Source organism: Eschrichtius robustus, chromosome 9 (genome assembly GCF_028021215.1).
Source record: "Eschrichtius robustus isolate mEscRob2 chromosome 9, mEscRob2.pri, whole genome shotgun sequence".
NCBI classification, from domain to species: domain Eukaryota; kingdom Metazoa; phylum Chordata; class Mammalia; order Artiodactyla; family Eschrichtiidae; genus Eschrichtius; species Eschrichtius robustus.
In genome coordinates this window covers 44,053,493-44,078,537 of record NC_090832.1, presented here as the reverse complement: position 1 = coordinate 44,078,537, position 25,045 = coordinate 44,053,493, and the positions used below count along the sequence as shown (strand labels likewise).

Genomic DNA, 25,045 nt, shown 5'->3' with positions numbered 1-25,045 from the left:
CCCTGCAGGCCATTTCAGATCTTGACCTGATTGTACATTCTGAAAAATACCTAACTCATTGTCAATTCTCACTAGACCTTATTCATCTTCCTAAAACAAATTAACCTCAGAAATTTACATGCATACCATCATCTAACATCAAACATCAGCTCAGAATAGGTATTAAGTAAATATTAGTTACATGCTCAAAAGATTGAATTGTTTCCATTGACAAGCAGTTGCAGATTTCTGAGAAGAATGACTATCTGCCTTGTAATTGAGTGCCAAGGCTGACCACTAGGAATTGTGCAAAGAACCTAATGATGCATGCAAGGCCCTTAAACTAAAGATCCTTTGTGTTTATTTATGAATACACATTCATAAATATTGTTACTTTTGATCTAATAATACCTTACAATTAACTGCTTAGGTCTTTGTAGTTTACAAAGCACTTTTGCAAACAGACATACCTGATCTCAAGGATATAGTACATAAGTCTGCTTCCATTATCATCAGCTTTTTCCCACTGTATTGAATTTTTACTCCCTTCTAATAATTTCGGAATGCCTGGTTTACTTGGGACTCCAGCTTTGGAAACAAAAGAAAATCTGATTTATATGTTAGAAGTATAAAATATTCTGCAAAACATCTTTCTATAGACTATGTTTACTCAGAGGAAAGCCAGATACATTAAAGAAATATTCAGAAAATTATTCAAAAATTTTATTCAAGAAATATTCAAAAATTCTCATATGATTGCATATTTTTAAATGTGTAACTGAGGTTTTTATTAGTGACAGATTAGATGGATTAGTGATAGGAGTAACAATAGAGCTTAGCCTGACACGAAATAAGTGATGCAAATAAAAAGAATTATTGTAAGTTTTGGAGCACTTTCCCTTGATTCCTATAGGGATCAACTTGGAGTTATGGTATACCTTTTAGAACACTAGTTAATTTAATATACTTGTTAGATATTTTTTATTTTTGGCATCTTGTTATAGTAGTCAGTAAGTAAATATTTGAACACTCAGTGACACTGTTTTCATTTAGTTCTTACTGCAAAATATCATAGCTAGACAGGAAATCAGAATACTGAAATAATTTTGCCCAGTTCAGGATCCTGCAAGACCAGATGAGTATTATCTCATTACTGCCAGTAAGGACTCCTACCCCTTTTCAATTTCTTCAGTCAGACTCTATGGATAGTAATTTACTCTTTTAAGAAAAATCTCAACCTCTAGGATTAGTGAAGTAAACGATGAGAAAAGAATTGAGAAACGTCTAAAGTTTTCTAAGTGCGGAATATGTTAGTACTCACCTTTAGTCTTAAAGCTTTCTGGAAGTGAGGTGCTATTTTCTCCTGTCCTGTACACCACCACTACTCGGACATTATAGGAAGTATAAGGCTGTAGATCTGTGATGTTACAAACACAAGCAGGACCTTGGCTGCACGAAGCTTTAGCATGGTAAAACTCATTGTGCTTCCACTAGAAAAAGAAGTCTCAATTAACATTTTGTTTCTTTAAGAAAAACGTTTTAAACATAGAAATTCAAAAGCTTGTGGCAATTAAAACTTAAAGTTTACTTTCTATTAAAAAATAAGAGCTCCTTTATGAGTGTTTGATCCCAAATATTATCCTTACCACCTACAGCAATTTTATTTTTTATGACAAGCTATAAGTGACTTGAATGGTGGTCCTTAAGATAAGTCCAAGGTGGGAAGTGCACCCCTGACTATATATCATCAGGGAGGATTCAAAGCTTGACTTCTTGTTATCCCTAATCAAAGGCATTTTTATTAAATCAGGATGGCTGAGAACACAAATTTACACCTGAGGGGAAATGATGGATCAAAACAGTGATACTTTCAATTCCACGGATTTGCTAATTTCAAAGTAATAATATTTTTACATATTTTGATTCTTTGAAGAAGTCCACAGTGACTTATAAATTAAAACATTTAGTTTTTCCTCCCTAAACCCTCTTCAGACATCTAACCAACATTCCTTATATTTATACATAGGAAGCCTAGTTCCCTAAAAGAAGGACATTTTTGCCCACCATCACTCAGTCACTAAGTAGCAAGGTTACAAGTTAAATATAGGAAATGTTACTTTCATTTCACTGGGTCTCTAATTATAGCTATCTTAAACTTCTTTCTTTGAAACATTTCTTTACAAATATCTGTATGTTTGGACCCTTAATATCTTGTTTGAAAATGATGATTTTTTTCAATGTACAAATAGGAAAAGACAGAGGCATTCTGTCAAGGGTTCTTCTTGTATTTTCCTCAGTAGAGTTTCCTAAGAAGGTCAGTTTCCATAAATAAACCTGACTTTACATCTCCTTTTTCATTTAGCACTCACAAGGTCGTGCCATTTCATTGGATGGGCACTTTATATTAGTTTTCTGTTCAGTTAGAAATGATTCTCTGTAGCACCTTCAGGGAGTAGACCACCTGGTTCCAGAAAGAAAGAGGAACAGAAGGAATGAAAAAAAAAAAAAAAACAGAAATGCTGATGTCAGAGACATTGCCTGTTAAACTCATAAATGTCTCAATCCCACTGAGACATACAGCCTAATGAAACAGATGCACTGGGTCCTTAATATTTATTCTGAACTTTCTGAGAGAGACAGAGCGAGAGAAATGCTGAGCCCTGGCTCAAAAATTTTAGCCCCTTTTGGTCCTGCCTCCTTAATGCTCTGTCATAGAAGCCTTCAGTGAATAGTCTAGATGGCCCAACATTCCACACCATCCAGAAATTATCAGAGCTCCTTGGAATGTGAGGGAGATGTTTGACCAGGGGCTTTGCCGGAAAACTGTGGAGTATTGACCTCACCACAGCAATGAATGTTCTGGGCAGACCATCAGCTTGGAGAGGTTCCACGGGCTACCCCAGTAAATCACAAGGGAGTTGGGATTTTCCATTCATCAGAGGCCAACAGGTGCAGGGGGGGAAGGCTACCACAGAGGATTTCCAAATTCCTGGGCAAGGGTGTGAGGGAAATGGTGCAGACTATGGTGCAAACTCAGTGTCTCAGTTTCAGAGACTGAAACTTCAGAAATGTTTGGTTCTGGTAGGGATTCCCCTGGACAGCTTAGAAAAAGACAATTGTAATGAATTTCCATGAAAAAAAATTACCAAAGCAAAATTATTTGTTTCTCCTCAATCTTAAATTGAATATGTTCTTCTGCTATACATTGTTGTGAGAAAGAATCTATGAAATTTAAGACCAAGATAAAAATTTAGCCTTGTGCTCTAATTCCCTCATTTTTCCATGTAAGGAAAAGATGAAGACTGGAAGTTTATCCTTTTCTCCTTTCCTTTCTAAAAAATAAAAAAAAAAAAATTTCATTAAAATATTTACTCACCCTCATCACTCACCCCTCAGAGTTTCAGTGTGGAGTTACAGGACCATTGCTAGCTGTCTATCATTATGAGTTAGATTCAACTTGCTCAAAAGAAATAGAACTTTCTGACTAGATGTAACACGGCCTTCTACTGTGCTCATCAGTTAGTACTTGTAGGTGGTCACGCATGTAGAAATTACTATCTTACATGTTCAGCTTCATGATTTCTTAAGCGGTCTATCTGGAACCTGTGCTGAGCAAGTGTAGTGGAAGTTTTGAAAGAAAAAGCATCACATGAAAGTCATGAGGACTGAGCCAGGTGGCCCCTGTCTGCTGCCCCTCTCCCAAACTTTGAGAAGCTGGGTGGGTGACGATGACTCACGTTCCTTCCGTGTATGAACCAAGGAGAACCTCTGTAAGGATGAGTCAGCCCTGAGGGTCCTCCCCTGCACGGCTGTGATATCTGACTCATCAGGGCACCTTACTGGGTCTCTGGCTTCTCATCAGTAAAACGAGAGGCTGGAGTCATCACCTCTAAGGTCCTTCCTCAGTTCACGCCTTTGATCTGGGAGATGAACTTTACATCCCTCCCCTTGACCTCAAACTGAACCACATTAAGCTCACCTAAATAGATGTCCCCAAAGAGATGATCCTTCAATTTCTCCAATTTAAAACTGAATTTTTATGAAATGACCATTTTTTAATTAGGCAACAAATCGTCATAAACATGCTCAGTGGCAAAGATCTGATTGAACTATGGTCTTTGGTCTTACCAACTTAATATTCACTGCTGTTTCATATTTTTCATAGTTTTTATCTAAAAGTACAAGATTATAAAAAGTATTTTACATAGGAAAATTTTAAACCTCTGGGGAGCAACTCCATTTTTAAAGAAAAGTGAGGTCATGACTGTACTGATTTGTTTTTAAGTTCCCACTAAACAAAACACTCCTAACCAATCTTTACAAATGCGGACACACAAATATATAATAATGAAAAATGAAACATCACAGTTATAAAAACTTAATCATCTATTAAGTATATCAGTATAAAAATTAATGTAGACTTTCCCTAGCAGTGAATGAATTAGATTAACTGATGCTTAAATTCAGTGGGCATTTTTACATTGGTTAAAGCGTGAAGATTTTTGGATGAGGAGCCATTTAAACTAGTTTACAAGCCAAGATCCAACTAGTTTAGAATAAACTAGTTTTATATTTTACTTCTCTCCTGTTGCTATTCAGCCCTGAAATGGCTGAAAGAACATTTCTAAACAAGGTTTTAGGTTTATGTTTGTTCATTTCTTTCCATTTTTTTTCATAGAAGACAGCAAATTGCTATGGACTTTAAACTGAAGAGCCATGCTGATAACATCTAACGTAAGTAAAACATTATGAAACCAGTAAACCATAATTTATACCCTTTTATGTGAAGCCTTTTAAGAGCAAATTAATCTCACTGGGAATTTTTTCCATCAGAAATTAGTCTAGATAGTTTACCACTTCTATCTGGCAAACCTGAATCAATGAATCTTGTCAAATATATTGCTCATTTATACAACTGGATGCCCTAGAGATATCTTTTAAAAGGCCTTTTGATTTATTCTATAGCATAAAACAAAGATTTGCGTTAAAAGTATACAGTGAGGACTTCCCTGGTGGCGCAGTGGTTAGGAATCTGCCTGCCAATGCAGGGGACACGGGTTCGAGCCCTGGTCTGGGAAGATCCCACATGCCGCGGAGCAACTAAGACCGTGCGCCACAGCTACTGAGCCTGCGCTCTAGAGCCTGTGAGCCACAACTACTGAGCCCTCGCACCACAACTGTGGAAGCCCACGTGCCCTAGAGCCCGTGCTCCGCAACTAGAGAAGCCACCGCAATGAGAAACCTGCGCACCGCAACGAAGAGTAGCCCCCACTCGCCGCAACTAGAGAAAGCCCACGCGCAGCAAAGAAGACCCAAGGCAGCCAAAAAAATAAATAAATAAAATTTTTGTAAAAAGTGTACAGTGAGATGTACCTTTTGGAGTTCAAACCAAAATCTGATAAGGTGAACATTAGATGGAGCCTTCCAATCTAATTGCAAACTCGTGTTCTCTGGAACCAAGGCATGAGGTTTCTCTGGCGTGTCAAACGTTTCCACAGTGACAGGATGACTCTCCGTGCACCACATTTCCTCGGCGTGGCAGGCCAGAACCTTTTTGTAGATAAGAACAATTGCTTAACTTTTCTAGAACCTTGCACTTGAGAATGGCAATAAAAGTACCCAATATACTCGCCGTACTTTTAACACATAGAGTTTTCCACCAGACAGTCTAGTAATAAGGAGAGAGAGCCTCCCATTTGGATATTCACTTTGCCTTAGTGGAGTCTCAGGAATGGGAGCCAGATGAGAGATTGCCACCTGATAGCGGACTGCCTCTTTCGGTCCATTTGGCTTGTGAGATTCTCTCCAGGATATAACGAGGCTGGTGTCTGACTGCACAGTTGTGTTAATGAGCCAAACCGCCTCTGGTACTGAAATAAATAACAGTGCACAATAAGGCGTGTTGCAACAGCACTGAAAGATGGAAAGAAGTAATGGGGTCTTGGGTGAGGAATAGGCATATCATATGAGCAGAATGAATGACAGATGTTCCGAAGGAAAGCCAGCCTCCTACATAATGGTGAGTTAACAGGCTGCCTGAAAGGCTCTCGCTTATTTTTGCCTAATGACTAAATCATTCTCTGACTCCAGCTCAAGGATATGACCAATGATGAATAATCCAATTCGGGTGAGTTTTGTGAATGGCATCAGAGATGTGTGAAAGAAATGGCCTCCCCTTATAATAATCGCCACCTCTTACAACACCTTTTCAGATTCTAAATCCACTTTCTTTAAGGCAATGATGTTATATCACTTTACAACTCAGTAGCCTTGGTAAAATTCGCATAGAGAAAAGGCTTGGCTTTCCTAGGTTTCACCACATGTACAGAGACCTGTAAATACATGGGAAGAGAGTGACACTGTGAGGTGAGACCAAAGAATGTGTTTCCAGCCACATAGAATTGATTATGATGTTTTGCCATATAGTTGCTTTTCATTTTGATGGGATATTATCCATCATCTTCTGGTGTTAGAGTAAGGATCATATCAACAGAATATTCTCCTAGAAATACATTTTTCTTATTAAGCTTAAAAAAACCTCACATAATAAAGATAACTTAGCATCCAGATAAAAACCAAGTACAGGGCTTCCCTGGTGGCGCAGTGGTTAAGAATCCGCCTGCCAATGCAGAGGACGTGGGTTCGAGCCCTGGCCCGGGAAGATCCCACATGCCGCAGAGCAACTAAGCCCGTGCACCACAACTACTGAGCCTGCGCTCTAAAGCCTGTGAGCCACAACTACTGAGACTGCATGCTACAACTCCTGAAGGCCGTGCACCCTGAGTGCATGCTCCGCACAAGAGAAGCCACCGTAATGAGAAGCCTGCGCACCGCAATGAAGAGTAGCCCCTGATCGCCACAACTAGAGAAAGCCCGTGCCCAGCAATGAAGACCCAACGCAGCCAAAAATAAATAAATAAAATAAATAAATTTATTTTTAAAAAATCCAAAAAACAAATATAGGCACACACAAGCACACATATCACAAAATTCCACTCTAGAAAATCCCACACCACGCCCATAACTCACCTCCACTTTTAGTTTTTCCCAAAATCTCTTTTCCCGGATGTAATTGTTCCAAAGGATCTGAATAATAATTCTTTACAGCTATCCGTATCACATATGTTGAAAATGGTTGTAAACCTTCGATAAGGGCTATACTCTCCTGAAATTCCTGTAATTAATTTTAAAAAATCAGTGTCTTATTTTTTGTACAAACGGGGAGAAATTATTTAATCAAAGAGAAAAAAACTAAAAGACTCAAAAAATTTTAATTCATCTTTAAATCTTGGATCATGAGTGACAATCTTCACTATACTAGTCTGCGCAGACCTGAGTTGTTTAATGTCTGTCTCCAAGAATAAATGCCAAATGATTGGCAGCCTCAGTCAGTTGTGACATAATCATTTCACTTAGGAAGCTGAATTCCCAGAGCACACTCTCATTAGAGTTGCATTAGAAATTCAGCAGGAAGGTATTGTAAGGATGTGACACATCAGTGAATACAATAAAAGATTAAGCTACATTATCTAATCATTCTCAGAAATAAAGTTGAAGAAACTAAAAAGGCTTTCCTTACACTAATGGTTCTCAACTTTGGTTACACTTTGGAATCATCTGGGAAGTTTTAAGAAAGTACTGATACCTGGGTCCCACCCCTAAAGATTCTGATTGCATTGGTCTGAGGTGAAGCATGGGCTCAGAAATTTTAAAAGCTTCAATGTGCTGTCAAGGTTGAGAACCACTCACTGCCTTTGGCCAATATTAATCATTATGAAGACAATAAGAGATAAGCTCTAATAAGAGAAATGTCCAATGCCAGAAACCCAATCTTGGTCAGCCAAATGATCCAATCTGTCTCTGAAACAACTCCTGTTAGAAATGTGTAAAGAAAGGTTAAAATAGACAAAATTTTAAAATAAATATATTTTTTAAAAATAAACAAAATAAAAGAAGTTACAAGAATCAGAAAGAAAGTAGATGATGGTCAATTTCACCTTTTGACTTGATTAAAACCTCCAATAGATGATGGTCAATTTCACCTTTGACTTGATTAAAAAATAAGCAGAAAGAAAAATACTGGGTACATACGATTCCATCACAAAGACAACTGGAACACCCATGCCTATGATGGAATGAATTGTGTCCATTCATTCATTCAAGAAATATCTAGTAATGCCTATACAATGGCAAGTAGTATGCTAGGTGCTAGGAATACAATGATGAATAAAAACATAGTACCCGCATAACAACACATTTCACAACGTATAGAAAATAAACAAAAATATAATGTACAATTTTTATATTAGCTATATGCTATGGAGGAGAGGTATACAGAAATGTTCTTTCTGTCCAATTCATTTCTTACCCCTCAATCTGCTGGAATGGCCACAAAAACAAGTCTCTATCACTTTCTGGGGATAATTAGATAATTAGGGAGGGCAACAAACCCAGCTCTTTTAGGACACTCAGGAAACAGTCACTATAAGGCAATCTACCGACTGATTAGGGTTAATATACTTCCTTGAAGCTTAACTTACTCGTAGGCAAGAGACTAGATAGAACACAGTATGTTTTGATGAGTCAGCTGTAAAAGTTTGCATCACAGTGTGTTTCAGAACATAATATAGAAAATACTATGGCTGAGGATTTTATATCAGAAAAAGGCGTCTTGTGAAAAGACAAAGACAACGGGCTCCAACCTTACCAGCATTCTATCTTTCAGTTCAGAGCTGTTCTTCCTGTCATTTACTTCTTTGTAATAAAGCAGGTATGTGGGAGTGGGGCTGGTGATGCCATCCCATGTGAGGTTTGTCTGGGCAGGTGGTAATCTGATTGTGAGGCTGGTGTTAGTGGCGTTAAGTATAGTTGGCTCTGCAATATCTGAAGCTAGAGACAGAAATGCTCTATCTAAAATAATAATAAAAAGATTAAATATATACACACGTACGTACGAGAGAAACAGCAGATTTATCTAACATCAAGGATAATATCATATTTTCTTTTTATTTAACTGACAAGGTATGGTGTATTGGAGTGTTGGAAATATTATTCAGGACAGGAAGACACGTTTTTTTACATACGTTTTGAACATGTTAAATGCCTGGGGAAGAGTGCAAAATAACTGGTAATTGCTTACAATTTCCAGCAGATGGAGCTAAACTACCCTTAATTGCGTACCTAGACAGTGAATAGCAAAATACGTTGACCCTTTTTTATTTTGAAGAAAGTAATGAGAGCATTATATCAATCATATTTTTCAATGAATTCTGATTATGAAAACTGATGTTATCTTTAGGACTTTTATTTCTAGGGATATGCGTGTGTGTTCAACCTCAAACAGATATTGCATGGATTTTTAAAATCTCTTAAATGAATTATTTCACCAAAATATGCACTCAGCTTATTTATAAGTTCTCCCATGTTTTCATATTGTATAACTTACATATTTTATAACTGAATACATTTAAGCAAAGAGAGTTTGTTTTACTCATTTCTGTCTCTCTCTAAGAGGGAATTATACTGAATTTAGAATGACATTGTGACTTTAATGGCAGAGAGAGCTTGTGAAAAAACTCAGAGACCACTTTAGGTTTGAATGTCACCCATGAGGATATGTAGTGCTGTTTTTGTTTTTGGTTGGTTGGTTTTTATATTTCAAACATTTATTTTATTATGACTCTCAGCAAAAAATATATAGTCAGTTCTGCCATAATGTGATACATGCGTTCCTAAAAGTCATTGCATTATACAAAATCCAGAAGATGTGTGGGGAAAATAGAGTGAGGGGCACAACACTAAAAAACTTCATGAGTGACACATTAAACAAGCAAGAGAGAAACTTAATAAAAATGGTAGCACAAATGTACACATGTTAAATGGTTGACATATCTAATCCTATAATACATAGGCATTTTACCTTGAAAAAGACCTGAAATTTTATGCAAAGCTTTTTGACACCACTGGGAGGTCTAAAATATCATCAGGGGAGAAAAAAGACAAAAAGAAGGGAAATTATGGGACTGAGAAGACAAAGAGGATAGACAGAGAGAATGACAGGGCAAGGGTTTCCCGTGTCTAAAGTAGCCTGCCACAGCCCAAGCCATGTATACAGATAGAGATAAATTGTGACCCAGGGCAAACAGCAATCACAATGTGCACCAAACCCTGACCATTTGGAGCAATGCTGAGAGCACAACAAAGAGTTGGAGGGACAGCCCTGGAGGAGGAAACATTATGAAATTTTCCTGACCCTAAACTGGGAGAACAAGCTGATTAAGAATGTGACTTTCTTACCTGGAAAAGGCTGCAGAACTGAACTGTAAACCAAGATATGCTTACTACTTAGGGCCTCCACCTGGGAGAGGATGGACCCATTGCTTTTCTTTGCCTGATAAATTTGTGTGCTGTCCTTTGCTGTGGAGATCCAATATAGAAATTGTCCATCCACAGTCAAGCTAACAAGCATTTTTCCTGTTGATGAAAAACAGAAAAGAACATAAAGAACAAAATACATATCTGACATTTTCTACTCTAAGCAATATGTGAAATTCTTTTTCTATAGCATAACTGATAAATTTTGAATCTTTCTATTATTTCAATATGAAAAAATAATACTTTTATGTCATTAGCCTAAGGATTTTACAGATATTTTCTCATTTTAGCTCCGTATCAAGCCAACAAAGCAAATACTATTATTATTAGCCTCATTTTGTAGAAGTGGAAACTGAGGCTTCGAGGGGTTAAATAATCCCCTCAAGGCCACAAAGTTAGTCAAGGGCAGAGCCAGGATTTAAAACTTACCTGTGTGATTCCACCCCAAACAACACCAACTGAAGGAAGGTATTAGCTGAGGCGCAGGGCTCAGTGCCTTGCTCAGTATATTTATCAATGATTTAGAATGAATGCATAATAAACATATTTATCAAATTTGCAGATAATACATGATTCTTACTGTCACTAGTACATTCAGTCTTTGACTTATTCAAAAATATCACAACAGAATCGTGAAATGGATTGAAATTTCATAGCAACAAATATAACATCCTAAATTCAAGGTTAAAATTAAATCTGTAAATAAGGAATGAAAGAAATTCTGGCTTAATAATAGTTAACATGAAAAAGACTGTGGGTTCTTCAAATGGCAGGCAGCCCAAAGACCTGATGTCACTTTTAGCTGCAGTAAAAGAAGACCTGGGAAGTCAGAGGCCCTCTGTGCTGACCAGAACATACTGAAAAGTACAGTGAGTCATTATGGGACAACATTTAAGAGAACTAAGCAGCTAGAGCGAAACCTCAGGAGAGTGGATAGGGCAAAGAAAGATCTAGAAGCCATACCACCTAAGGATTACTTACAGACACTTGAATTTTTTCCTCTAAAGGAAGTGCTTAGTATGGGCTATGGCAGCTGTTTCCACATAGTTGAGTCGCTATCATGTGGAAAATGATTGATTTATTCTTTGTAAATTTGAAAGTCAGAACTCAGGCCAATGAATGAGAGGAATGGGGAGAAAACTTCGGCTAAACATAAGAAAAATATCTAGCGTTTAGAACTGTGCAAAAATTAAACAGACTTCCTTATAAGGTAATAAATTGTTTTATAAACAGGTGCTCAAAGAAAGCTGTTTTGGTAGAGGGGATTTCTTCCAATATTACGTCAGCTAAACGATCTCTAAAGTCATTCTAATTTTCTAATTTTTGGATTATGGATTTCAATTGTGGCTTCATGAAAGACTGACTAGTTCTATAGCTATAAAATAATGGCCATTAGATAATTCTTGTGTATCAGATGTTAAAGAAAAATTATTCTGACACTTGTTTAAATGGTAAGGAAGACTTTAATCAAGGCTGTTGCAATATTGCAGTAGGGGAGGGAGATGTGCACAACTCCAAATACAGCAAAGACAACTGGGAGTTATAGCCAACAAGCAGAGGGAGAGAGCAGTCAAGAAAATTACTAAGAGGAGACATCAAGGGGAGGGGGATTCTTGCTAAACTGGCCTCATAGGATTTTTGGCCAAGAACATCAAGGGGCGAAGAACTTTATCAGATACCAAGATAAGGGATTCTCTCTAAACTGATTTGGCAAGACTCTTGCTACAACTGGACTCAGCAAGGATGGACAGGGAAGACCAAGTTTGAGGCCTAGTTGAGGAAAGGGCTCACAGGAGCATAACTAAAGTTTGATCAGGGAATTCCCTGGCGGTCCAATAGTTAGGACTCTAGACTCCGTGCTTCCACTGCAGGAGGCATGGATTTAATCCCTGGTTGGGGAACTGGGATCCAGCAAGCTACTTGGCGTGGCCCAAAAAAAAAAAAAAAAAAAAAAAGAGCAATTAAAGTTTGACCAAGGAAAGAGTCTTTGTCACAGATTCAACAGAATCAAGTTATTCTCCTAATAAGAGAAGTTCAGAACATTATCTCCACTCTTAAGCCCATTGAAAGTACATTGGAATTGCTTCTAAAAGGCTCTGGGGCTTCCCCGGTGGCTCAGAGGTTAAGAATCCGCCTGCCAGTGCAGGGGACACAGGTTCGAGCCCTGGTCCAGGAAGATCCCACATGCCGCGGAGCAACTAAGCCCGTGCGCCACAACTACTGAACCCACGTGCCACAACTACTGAAGCCCATGCGCCTAGAGCCCGTGCTCCGCAACAAGAGAACAGCAATGAGAAGACTGCGCACCACAAGGAAGAGTGACCCCCCACTCACCTCAACTAGGGAAAGCCCGCACACAGCAAGGAAGACCCAACGCAACCAAAAATAAATTAATTAATTAAATAAAATTTAAAAAAAAGGCTCTGGCTGATATGTCAACAAAACCATACATGCAGTTACAACACACAGACACACACACATTTGCAATTTCAAAACTTTACTACATAAACCAGCAATACCCAATAGCACTTTTTTTTTTAATAAATTTATTTATTTTTGGCTGTGTTGGGTCTTCCTTGCTGCACACGGGCTTTCTCTAGCTGCGGTGAGCAGGGGGGCCACTCCTTGCTGCGGTGCTTAGACTTCTCACTGCGGTGGCTTCTCTTGTTGCGGAGCACAGGCTCTAGGCACGTGGGCTTCAGTAGTTGTGGCACGTGGGCTCAGTAGTTGTGGGACACAGGCTTTGTTGCTCCATGGCATGTGAGATCTTCCCAGACCAGGGATCGAACCCATGTCCCCTGCAATGGTAGGTGGATTCTTAACCACTGCGCCACCAGGGAAGGCCCCCCAGTAGCACTTTTGATGATGGAAATATTTTACATCTGTGCTGCCCAATACAGTAACCATTAGCCACTTGTGGGTTTTGAGCATTTAAAATGTGACTAGTGTGGCTGAGGAATTAAATTTTGAATTTTATTTAATTTTAATTAATTTAAACTTAAATCACCACATGTGATTAGTGATTGGATAGTGAGGACTAGACCCTTAAGAATATATGGGGGTATTTAAAGTGTTTTTTTTCTTTTGCAATTACTCCTAATTAGAAGACTTCCAAGTGACTTTAGACTTTCAAATATTTCCTCCACAAGATTGTGAATTTCAACAGATAGACCTGTCAAGTATTGACCAAGTCATGCTGAACGTGGAAGCAATGAGATCATCAGCATGGGGGTGGAGTACTGGTGGGAAGATCAGGGATGCTGTAGTTAGGCCCAGTTTCAGATAGCAGCTCCTCTATTAACTATGGCCCTTTGGACAAATTACCTTTCTCAGCCTCAGTTTCCTCATCTGTAAAATGTGGATACTAGTATCTACTTCACTGAGGTGTTTTGAAGATCAAATGAGATAATACATTTAGTCGCCTGCTTAGAATACATAGTTGAGCTCAATAAGTTGTAGTTCTACTGTTAATTATAAAATAACAACAAAAGAAAGCCCCCCACAGATCCAGAAAATTATGTGAATGCCTATGTACAATTTGCCTGAAAACAATTTGAATTCTACAAAAACATTTGGCACAGTCTGGAGCAAATACTATATATATATATACACACATATTCCTTTGAGTATAGGTTGAATGTAACCCCTTTTTAATGGAGCTGGAGGGGCTGCCATTATTAGTGAAGATCTACGTACACACACGAGTGTCTTACCAAGCAGAGCAGGCATGATGATAACTTGCCAACACTGACGTCCTTCCAGATCCATTGCCCAGATCTCTTGCCCTTTGACAAAGTATATCCGTGGTTTCTTTAGGTCAGAGGTATCAATAGTCATTGCTCCACTTAACTCGAATTCAGTCACATTGCAAGAACATTGGCTTCTTCCATTTGGATGGTTTATGGCTGGTGGTTGCAGAATTCGGTGCAAGGTCTGGTTGATAATACTGTAGTAGAACATCTGAGATCCAAAATCAGAAACTTCTGTCCAATACAGGCGACTATAGGAAAAAAAAGATGCTCCAACTTACTGAGTAAAACATATCATTGCAAATATCAGTTTCTAATGAAGATCAATCATTTCTAATGATTGTGGGGACAGATGCCGCCTTTGGAAAGAACATGTCCCAGTGTTCAATAACCTTCTGATGGAAGAGATCACAAGAAGTCTAGTTTGTAGCATTTTCCAAAGATTTCTCAATAAATGTGTTTGCAACGAAAGCCTTGGACTATAATGACCTTAGGCATTGTATTAAATGGCTCATTACTGGCTCTAAATATGAAAAATATTTGCATACTTTTCATCAACACCATCTCCATTCCCTTCCCCTCAAGTTTGTTTCTGTTTCTTAATACTAGTTACCAATCTAGTTTCAAGATAGACTATAACCATGCTTATGGCACAAACAAAATATATCTCTTCAGCCAGAGAAACTGCTATTCAGTTGCTGAATGGAGGCCTTAAAATTAATCTCATAAGGACATTAATTAAAGATGGATGAGCCCAGAATAGCATTTACTGTGGAAAACATGCTTCCTGTCTATCTCCTGCTCATTTCCTGCTGCCGTCTCAGTCCCCTTCTTGTCCTTACCTACTGGGGATATTATTAAATTCACTGGTATAAAAATGTCCTTTGGTTTCTCGCTGGTAATTAACCTAACTTTAGGTTAGTGGAATTGTCAGTATGGATTAATTTTATATATTGGTGGTTGTAGGCTCATCATGTATGTGTAGAATTAGTATAAGTTAACATCAAGAACATTAAGCATCTTATTGTCCCATCATTGACTCTAATATTAAACCAAAGATATTACATTAAATATGTCTATGTCTATTTCATCACAGTAGAAACAGACACTCACACTTCACATACCTTAAGAAAGGATATACAGAAAAAGAGATTATTGTTGAATTTCTGTTGCAAATTTTCAGCTTCCTGGGATATTTCACCTTGTTTTCAAGATCGACATCAAATATTTGCATTCCGTTTTGTGATTCTTTCAGCACAAAGTAGAGGTGCCTTGAAATCCAGTCAATTGTAATAATTGTGATATCAAAAACCACTGCATCTCGGAAAATCTTAACAACAGGTAGAAAACAGCCAAGAAGATAATGCTCATTTTCTTCAACTCTGAGGACTTTTTTTTGTAATCACTCAATTTCTTATTTACTGCACTTCTCTTTTGTAATCCAAAATCTCGGTGACTCTGGACTGTGTGCCACTGTAACACTGGTCCTCTTCTCACATTGTATATTTTCCCTGGTTAATTTCAACTGCCGTGGCTTCAACTGTAATCCATAGACCAGAGCTACAAATTCACATCTTCAGGCAAGATTCTCATTGAGTTACTGCTTCAAATATCAAACTGCCTACTGAACATCTCCAAATGAATGATCTCAGAAAACAAAATTCATCACCCCACCCCCCAAACCTCCTTTTCTCCTGCATTTTATATTTTTATGGATTTCCAACACTCACCTGAAAAGCAGTCTCAACAACTGTGGTTCACCCTTGACTTCTTCCTCCCATTACTACCCATAGCGAATTAGTCCCATTTTAAATATCTCCTGAGCTTGTCCTCTCCTCTCTTACCTCACTGTCTCTCACTTCCTGCTTAACATTTCCTGTCTGGATTCCTGTGATAGTTGCTGATTGCCTCAGACTTAACCTTCTCTTCTTTGCTAACAGAGAGGTCTTCCTAAAACACTACTTGATCATGTTAATGACCCACTAAATTTCTTGAATGGCTTGATGTTGGCTTCAAAATTGACACTCATCTCCTTGGCACAGTAAAGAAGGTCCCTTATATTTAGACTCTTGCCCACCTCTTCAGCTTTACCACCTGCCTTTTACTCTGCCCTGACCCCCACCTCCATTCCAAGCTCCTTCTAGTTACAGCTGCCCGAACAGGCTATGGCTCTCTGGTTTCCCGGACTTTGCTGCTCCCTCAGCTTTTCCCCACATTCACCTGGTTCATCTTATTTGTACCCAAGATGTCTTTCCACTCTACCACCACCACCACCACTCCATGCTGGATGAAGCCTCCTTTCTCTGTGATTCCACTGCATCCTGCCCTCAGCATAGCACTTACAGTCTTCTGCCTGTCTTCTCCACTAGCTAACATTCAGTGAATACCTACCACATTCCAGGCATTGTGCTAATGCCTTACATGGATTAGCTCAGTAATCTTCACCCTAAGATAAGGGACTATGCAACCATAGTGGTTAAATAAGTTGCTGATGGTCACAGTTCTAGCATGTAGTAAAGTCAGAATTAAATTCTAGGCTGTCAGATTTTAAAGCTCACCCTCTTAATCACCATGCCATACTGTCTTACTCTTGTTAGACTAATACTAGACTGGATTTGTTCAAGGACTGTGACATTTTGTTTTACCTCTATCTCAGGTAACACAGTGCCTTAAGCCCAATAACTGTTTGCTAAATTAAGGCTGAATCACATCTGCACAAAACATAACCTGAATTCATTTGTGACTAAATAATTACACAACATCTGTCCTTTTCAACCATTCTAATCTTAATGGCTCAACCACTGGCTCGTCATTTTCATCACAGGGTTGTGTGATATGCAAATACTCCACTTCCTTCCAGAAGAATTACATAGCAAAATACCTCAGAGCTGGACTGATTGTGCATGTTGAGGAGGAAGAGTGAGTCTCCCTGAGCATAGTACGCCACTGCGTCATCAGCTGTGTAGCCCATGGCACCAACGTCGCCTTCTGCCAAAAGTGTCCATACAACTTGATTTCGATCCATATCTAACAAAACTATCTTGTTATCAAAAAAAGTTATGAGGTATGGAAATGCATTGATCTCTAAAAACAAAAAACAAGTAGATAATATGTATGAGAAAAAGAACTTTAGCAAAATCCCTTGATTCAACATCAAGCCATTTTGAAATCCGTGAGTCTCCTTTGGGCTCATTTACTACACCCGTCTCAATGGATTCTGCCTGGGTGCTCTAAGCCTAGGTTTATTTAAGCGTGTTTGGCGATGATGAAAATTGATTATTTTATTTGACTTTAATTTCAGCTCAGAGATAGCACTTGGGTATCCCTGAGAATACTAAGGATCAAAAATGTTTTTAAATCACTAGTTGTTATTCGCACAGGTTTTAGATAATAAATACCTGATGTTTTGGACTTTACTATGTCAGAAAATGGTCCAGGTCCTTTGGATGTGAAGACTCGAACCTAAAGAAAAAAAAGCATACAAAAATGTGCATTCAAAAGTGTCCTCAGTGACAACAGTTAAGTTCTGAGACTGATAAATTATTGAATGTTTCATTTCACAATTATGAGATATATTATGAATAGGTTCAGTTATTCACATCTAAGTATATAGCAAAAAATTACTAAGAGGAAAAATATTGTCCCAAACAATTTTTGGTAGGATTTTTTGTCCAGAAAAGTACAAAGTAATGGCACAAACCTCTATTGGCAAAAGATCTGAATTTCTATAAAAGGTCTTTAGCTATTTCCAAAATTAAATTACATGGAACATTTAACAGAAACAAAACCATACAGATTATGGTAAACTTCCACTTTATCATGAAATCAACAAGAAGCTTCAAATAACTAAATTTACTGTACTTTTTTAAAAGAAGATTTATAAAAAGAAAATAGTAATTAACCCTTATATTTGAAAATGAGTCGTGCGTTTCAAACCACTTTTACGTATATTATCTCTTTTGATCCTCACAACTACTAAGAGTAGAAACTGGACAAAGGTCATAATTAGGGTAGGTAACCTATCCACAATGACACATGTAGAAACTGGCATAAAACTAAGTCTTCTGAGGTCTGTATGCTTTTCTTCCCACTGTGCCACGCTGTGTTCTAACAGCAAAGTTTTTTAAAACAATTTTTATTACATACCTCTTATTATATAATAATTATTTCCACTTCCAAAACTTGCCTGTGTTCTATAGCCTAAAAGAAAATTGCCATCCATAATGATGGCCTTGAAAGATAGAACCTCAAGTGCCCTCTCAATCAACAAAACACTGGATTATTCTTATTACACCTCTAGTATTAAATCTATTTTACTATATTCTGTTTATTACTATCTGTGTATGGTGTGCATGCATGTGTGTGTGTTTATCATGGTGCATATATCAATCAGTCTTCACTTTTGCACTGGACCGTGTTAAGTAAAACTCATGCCTATACATGCAGATCACTTTGCAAAGCTCTGTGGTGACTGAGATTTGAACCAATATAAGCATATAGGCAAATACACTTAACCAGACTATTTATTTAACTGGAACACATATGATTCTTAACAAATAGGAATGTGTGTTATCTTTAACTTTTATGTACAACTTTTTTGATTAGTATATGTAGACCTAATATATTATCAAAATAATTACTGAATTAGAATTTTACAAAAAGAAAATAGATCCTCTGGAAACCACAAATCTCTAAAACACTCCCCAAAACATTATGTTCCCCAAAATGAAATGGAAAATAACTCTAAATATGTACAACATTGTCACCAACCTGGTACATAATGACGATGTGAAAATCATCAGGCTATCTACCATAAGGGGAAAGCTATGTCATATTATATTTAAAATGCCAAAATTGGTGGCAGTCGTTTTTCCTTTTGACTCCTACTCTCTCCGACTTTCTCCTCTCTCCGCAGCCAGATGACAAATGTGAGATGTCAACTACCCAGACCCTCAGCTTTTATTTCCTTTAGTAGCTGCAATTGGGGGCGTCCAGATGACTCCCAGCAGCTGATGTAATATAGTGGAAAGGAGTCTAGAAGCTAGACTGTAGCACACCACTTCCCAACCACGCAGCTTTGGTACCTGATACACCCAGGGTCATGGCTTTTTCTTCACAATGTGAGGATCAAATGAGATAATGAATATAAAAGCACCTAGTGTGGTACACGGCCTATAGTGGTGGAGCCAAAAAGTAATGTTTGTTCTGAATCTGGAAGCAAGAAAATTGTCAAGATGTCCTTTACCCTAGCTGTCCCCTCTCCCTTCTGTACCTTTGCTGTCCACTTGACCTCTGTGATCACAGCGTACATGAAATTATTGACAGAGCGGCAGAATTCTTAACCTGGTGCTTTAATCCACCTTTTGTCTACACTATTCAGACCCCTGTATCCCTGTTTTCACTCTCATACCTGGAAGGCAACACTGTACCCAAGACTCATACCCTCAAGTTGAAAAGACATCACTGAGGAAGTGACATTGACAGCAATCCAGTCTTTGAATGTTTTGTTTGTGTCGCTTTGGTGGGATATTTGATAGAAAATTTCGAATCTTGTTAACACACCATTTTCGTGCTTAGGTTTATTCCACCTAAATTCCACCACAACTTCATTCTTATTGTGGTATTTTTCACTTGGTAATATAAATATTCTGGGATTCTCTGGTGCTGATGGAACTGAAAAGCAGAGACACAGATAGGGCAGAAAACAATACAAGGTCAACTTCTACCACTCATGATGAGGATGCAGAGCATCTTAGTAATAAATATTTCTCATTCCTGACAGTTGAGGTATATCTATCTTCTTCTTAAAGATCTTCAAGAGAGAATATTCCATAGATTTCTTCAGGAACCTATCCTGATATTTCTGCAAATCTTCCTTTTCTCCAACCCAAATCTTGCTTACTACCACTGAGGCACACCTTTCTCATCTGTGGTCTGTATACATGGAAGCTGGCTAGTTCACCTTATAAAATACAGTATTTACTCTCACTCTGGAGGTGGAAATGGCAGTCACCAGGAAGGAAGACACTATCTCTATCCAGCCTTTAGCCAGTTCCGGGTGTAAAATACAGCATATCCAGGATCCAGGCCCTCTCACCGTGAACCCTCTCTGAGAGTATGGCTTAGTTGTTGCCATCTATTCTGGAGCCACATCAAGCAATTTAGCCTCTCCCAATCCTTTAATTAATTTCTCTCTCTCTCTCTCTCTCTCTCTCTCTCTGTGTCAATCAAGAGAAATTCCTCTGCCTGATTTCCAAGTCATTCCATCCAAGACATCCCTCTTCTTTCTTAGGATTCCTCCATAGGTCCCCTCCCACTCTGCCGCTCCAATCACATTGCTCCTTAATGTTCAACACTCACATCGTTATCCAATCCCCAGACCTTCTTGCATTGTATTTACATGGGATAAACCTCTTCTTGCTTCATGCCTTAGAGCCCAGCTAAAGTTTCCACTCCCCAAAGGCCTTCCCCAGCCATACCAGTCTGCGTGTATGGCCCTCTCATAAGAATGCTGAGAGGCAGCTTGATAGAGGTGAAGGTTTCATAGCTTGTTTATTCACTCTATGCCACTGCTACTCAGTTGTCACTGCCTTATTGCTATTATCATTAGCAGCGTCTGTGTTTATCTCTCTACTGTCTTATGAGCTCCGTCAGAGAGAAAGCACCTTTTCTTATTCCTTATTAAATCCCCCCAAATCTAGTAAAGGACTGGCACACAGTAAGTGCTTAATAAATATTTGTCAATTTGAATAATTTCCAACTATATTGTAAATTCCCCGAAGGCAAGGGCCAAATCTTATCATTTTTCCTTATTTCAGAGTGCTGATGGCCCCTAGCCCCCAGTGCATCCCCTGTTAGTCAAGTCCATTTCCACAGAAGAAGCCAACCAAAGCTGACATCCCAAGACAATCTCAAAGAGAGCATACCTGGATCCAAATGCTAACTGCTCCAGAACCTGCCCAGCCTCCACTATGTTCCTGTTATGAGACTCATGGATAAATATTGTTGATAAAATCTTAACAGTTTAAAAAAAAATTGCAACAGTGAACATATGTCTGTTTATTGAGCTCTTACTGCCTGCCAGGTCCTGTGCTAGGAAGTTTATATAAATTAAATCAACATGATAAGATCACTCGCCAGTGTCTGCGAAAATGACTAAATGGAGATTTGAAGAAACTAGAGTGAAAAGTCCAGATTAAGCCCCAGCCCTGCCACTCACTAGCTAATTTACATTGGGCAACTCCTAGGCTTCCATTTTCTCTTAACATGACCAAGATAATAACACCTGTCCTACCTACCACAGAGATGATACAATGATGTTGAGGGTCACTGAAATTATACAATGATGTTTCTGACACATGATAGGGATGTAATAAATGTTTAATAAAGGAGTGATATATATAAATGTGCTTTGTACACTTTAAAGTGATATACACGTGTAAAGGTGTGGCTAATTTCCTTTTTTAAAATATATTCCAAAGAAAAACATTTTTTAAAAATTTAGAGGGACTTCCCTGGTGGCGCAGTGGTTAAGAATCCGCCTGCCAATGCAGGGCACGTGGGTTCAAGCCCTGGTCCGGGAAGATCCCACATGCCGCGGAGCAACTAAGCCCGTGCGCCACAACTACTGAAGCCCACGTGCCTAGAGCCCGTGCTCTGCGACAAGAGAAGCCACCGCAGTGAGAAGCCCCCCTCACCCCAACAAAGAGTAGCCCCCGCTCGCAGCAGCTAGAGAAAGCCCGCGTGCAGCAACGAAGACCTAACGCAGCCAAAAATAAATTAATTAAATACATTTTTTTAAAAAAATTAGACATCGATATTCACCTACAGAAGATTCTGAGTTACCATCTGTGAGAACACCTCCTGGTAAACCTGCCTTCCAGGAAATTTTTACTGTTCTTAAATCCCCTTTGTCTTTATGAAGCATCTCACAAATTACCTGAACCATGTTTCTGCATTATATACATACTGTGTATCATTACGGTCAAGTGAAACAGTCTTTAAGAAATCTTTGAGATATTCCTTTGGAATAAATTATGCAGATTTATTTTAGTGGTGCTATTCTAATCTCCAAAAAGTCATTGAAAGAGTATTGAATCTAAACACATCTACAAAACTGAAAGTTACTTTTAAAAATTATTAACTATCCATTCTAGATCGTGGAAGGTGAGATTCTGTCTTTTTTTAAAAGAGATTTTAACCCCTGTACCTGTTTCAGGTGCTCGGAGTGATAGAGATGTTTTGGGGCCCTTTCCCCAGTAGGTATAAGGAGTGACAGAAAGATTAAATAAGGCATAGGGCTCCAGCCCTTCCACAGTAAATACAGGTAAAGAATGTTGTTCACTAGCCAGGAACTAAAATATAAACACAAAACATTATTTTCTTAGGGAGAGAATCATAACATCTTTTATTCCTAATTAACTAAAATCTTCAAACTTTGGTTCACATGTAAAGTTAAACCTTGCAATTTTGGAAACGCTAATGTTGGTAAATTCCATGTTGTTCCACAAGGACCAGTGTATCTAACACACCAGTGGTTAACACTAACCACAAAGCAATCAGAGACTGGCTATAAAAAAGAGTTCTCAGGAATAATCTTAATAATCAAATGCTACAGGAACAGTGAGGGAGATGAGCTTGGCTAAGTAAAGAAAGTGGCAAATCAGTGTGGGCGGGGCTGACACAGATGCTACACTCTGTTTGAGAAATGGAAGTTACTAGAACCAATGCCATACCTTAGAATGAGCACTAAATTCCACACTGTAGAAAATTACACCCCAATCCACTGCTGGGGAAGCATTCCAGAGGATTTGAAAACTCGAAGCATTTCCTTCAATCATAAATGAAGACTCTGGGATGGCGTCTGGGATAACCTTAGGGGTAAAGGAAAAGTTCCCTATGGGATGAAAGAAACAATAGAGAAAGAAAGAATTTAGGATTATCAATTATCACAGATACATGGAAGATTAATAGAAATTACTAATAATTAGAACCAAAACAAAAGTTTTCTTTCCTTTAATATATCCTGAAAATCATCTTTTTCTGTTTCAGGCTGTAAATTTGGGTTAAGAGTGAAATGACTGCAAGCAAATTAACAGAAACTACTAAAGCCTTTTTTTCCTCTTAAAACATAATTCTAAAAAAAAAAACCCAACCTTAACATTTATTTAACAGAAAGTATGGAGAAGAGAGGGTATGCAGGAATAAAATATCGTACCTGGCAGAGGCTTGAGGGATGTCTGAATAATTGTGAACTGATTAAATTTGGCTGGTTCCAAAACAGAGACGCTAGTTCTCTGATCTATTTCCTGAGCTGTAATAATCCTAAAGCCATTGATCCAGAAGAGCCGACCACTGTAGTACATCAGTGAGTTCTGGGAAATGTCAGAAGTACTCCAGGCTGCGAACTCTGTGATGGTGGTGTCCCCAGCACTCCTGAAACAGGACGTCAATTAGTACGTCTATCTGGAGTGGGGTAAGGGCTGGTACATTCAAATACTGGAGAGAATGTGTGTTTGTGAGTGTGTGTGTTTGAAAACAAAGAGAAAATACTTTGCAACAATAATTGTCATTATTCTTAATTCCATATTAAGTTGATTTTTACATTTTTTATGAAGTATAACTAAAGCAAATTTTCAAGGGTTTTTCTTATGAATGTGATATTGCAATAGCAAGAGTGTTACACAGATTTTAATAAATCCTTGTGATTTTTACCAAAAAAATTTTTTACCCTACATCAAAGGCACAACCCATTGATTTGTTTCTCCTCATTGCATCATGCCTTCCTCCTATTCTTGGTTAGTCATCTTATTTACTCACCATTCTTTATTCTAGGTTGTTTAGTCATTCACTATATGCTATTCACAACTGTCTGTTGCTTCAGTGATACTTATCAACTTCCACAGCTTAGTCCAAATGCTCTGTTTCAGACCAGGGAATTCAAGGAAACAGACTATTGTTTTAAACTGCTTTTAAAGTCTTTTTCTCAATGACAAGGAATTTTACAATGATTTTTATTTTAAAAATCTGCTTGATTGTTTCTAAAATTACTCCAGTTGTCTAGTTCTCACAATAACAATCTCAGTGATTCTCAGTCTTTTGGAGTAGTTATTTCACTTTTTTTTAATGATTTCTCTAAAATTTTTTAAAGTGTTGACATTCCCCTCTTTCGAAAAGTATGGCACTTAAAATCAAAATAAATAAAAGTTTTGTTTTGAGAGTTTCATAATACTTCCTTGAGAAAACTGAAACTACCTCCGAGGACCTGAGAGGTGTCAGCCTTATAAAGAAAAAGTACGTTCACTAGTACTATTCCCATAGTCCTTTTTCTCATAAAATAGTCTTTATTCATACCTACTCAGATGTGAAGCCAGCACCTGGTTTGCCTTTTGGCCTTTCACCCACTTGTCTAATTTTACACTTTGTCGTTTCCACTTCTCATTAGAACTTTCCAGTAACCTTGGTGAGGTATGTAAAACCTAATTCCATATGGAAAGAAGCTCACCAAGCAGGATGCACTTGGCCTGAGAAGGCTGGCCCTTCTGGACCACACACAGAGCTGCTGCAGCCTAGATCTGTGAATGTGTTCAGGTTAGCCTCGCTCACAGGTCGTTTGTTCAGCATTCCCAAAACAGTCCCCAGGACAGAGATTTCCCTGCAGGGTGAGACTGGAGATCCTTAGTTGTCATTGGCTTGGATTGCCCCTCATTTCCAGCTGAAGACTCCTCTCCTGTAAATATCTCCTGGGCTGATTGGAAAACTCTTGCCATCTGGTGTTCATCGCAATTTCAGCACAACCTCCTCACTTACAGGAGATGAGTACCTCAAACCCTTCAGTCCTCAGCAACAGGTAGAGCTGGATTTAAATGAAAGCTCAACAACAAAAAAATCATTAAAGGGTAAACCCTTCCATGAAGCATGAGCTGTGTATAGAGGGCAGCTGA

At 38.3% G+C, this 25,045-nt stretch overlaps 1 protein-coding gene across 2 annotated transcripts in view; it reads right to left on the bottom strand.

Moving 5' to 3' along the window:
• Positions 1 to 25,045, bottom strand: part of ROS1 (ROS proto-oncogene 1, receptor tyrosine kinase) — a 116,755-nt gene that overhangs the window by 37,768 nt on the left and 53,942 nt on the right. Inside the window, exons 19-33 of one of the 2 annotated variants that reach the window (XM_068551069.1) lie at positions 23,320 to 23,537; positions 22,838 to 22,998; positions 22,312 to 22,456; positions 19,513 to 19,775; positions 17,501 to 17,564; positions 16,984 to 17,186; positions 15,227 to 15,432; positions 14,067 to 14,353; positions 10,276 to 10,452; positions 8,687 to 8,889; positions 7,009 to 7,153; positions 5,617 to 5,849; positions 5,353 to 5,529; positions 1,301 to 1,469; positions 450 to 567 (exon numbers count right to left, since the gene is read on the bottom strand). In XM_068551069.1, coding sequence (XP_068407170.1) covers positions 450 to 567; positions 1,301 to 1,469; positions 5,353 to 5,529; positions 5,617 to 5,849; positions 7,009 to 7,153; positions 8,687 to 8,889; positions 10,276 to 10,452; positions 14,067 to 14,353; positions 15,227 to 15,432; positions 16,984 to 17,186; positions 17,501 to 17,564; positions 19,513 to 19,775; positions 22,312 to 22,456; positions 22,838 to 22,998; positions 23,320 to 23,537 — 2,769 coding nt within the window. The remainder of the gene's footprint in view (positions 1 to 449; positions 568 to 1,300; positions 1,470 to 5,352; positions 5,530 to 5,616; positions 5,850 to 7,008; positions 7,154 to 8,686; positions 8,890 to 10,275; positions 10,453 to 14,066; positions 14,354 to 15,226; positions 15,433 to 16,983; positions 17,187 to 17,500; positions 17,565 to 19,512; positions 19,776 to 22,311; positions 22,457 to 22,837; positions 22,999 to 23,319; positions 23,538 to 25,045) is intronic. The other variant, XM_068551070.1, reaches the window with a different exon arrangement.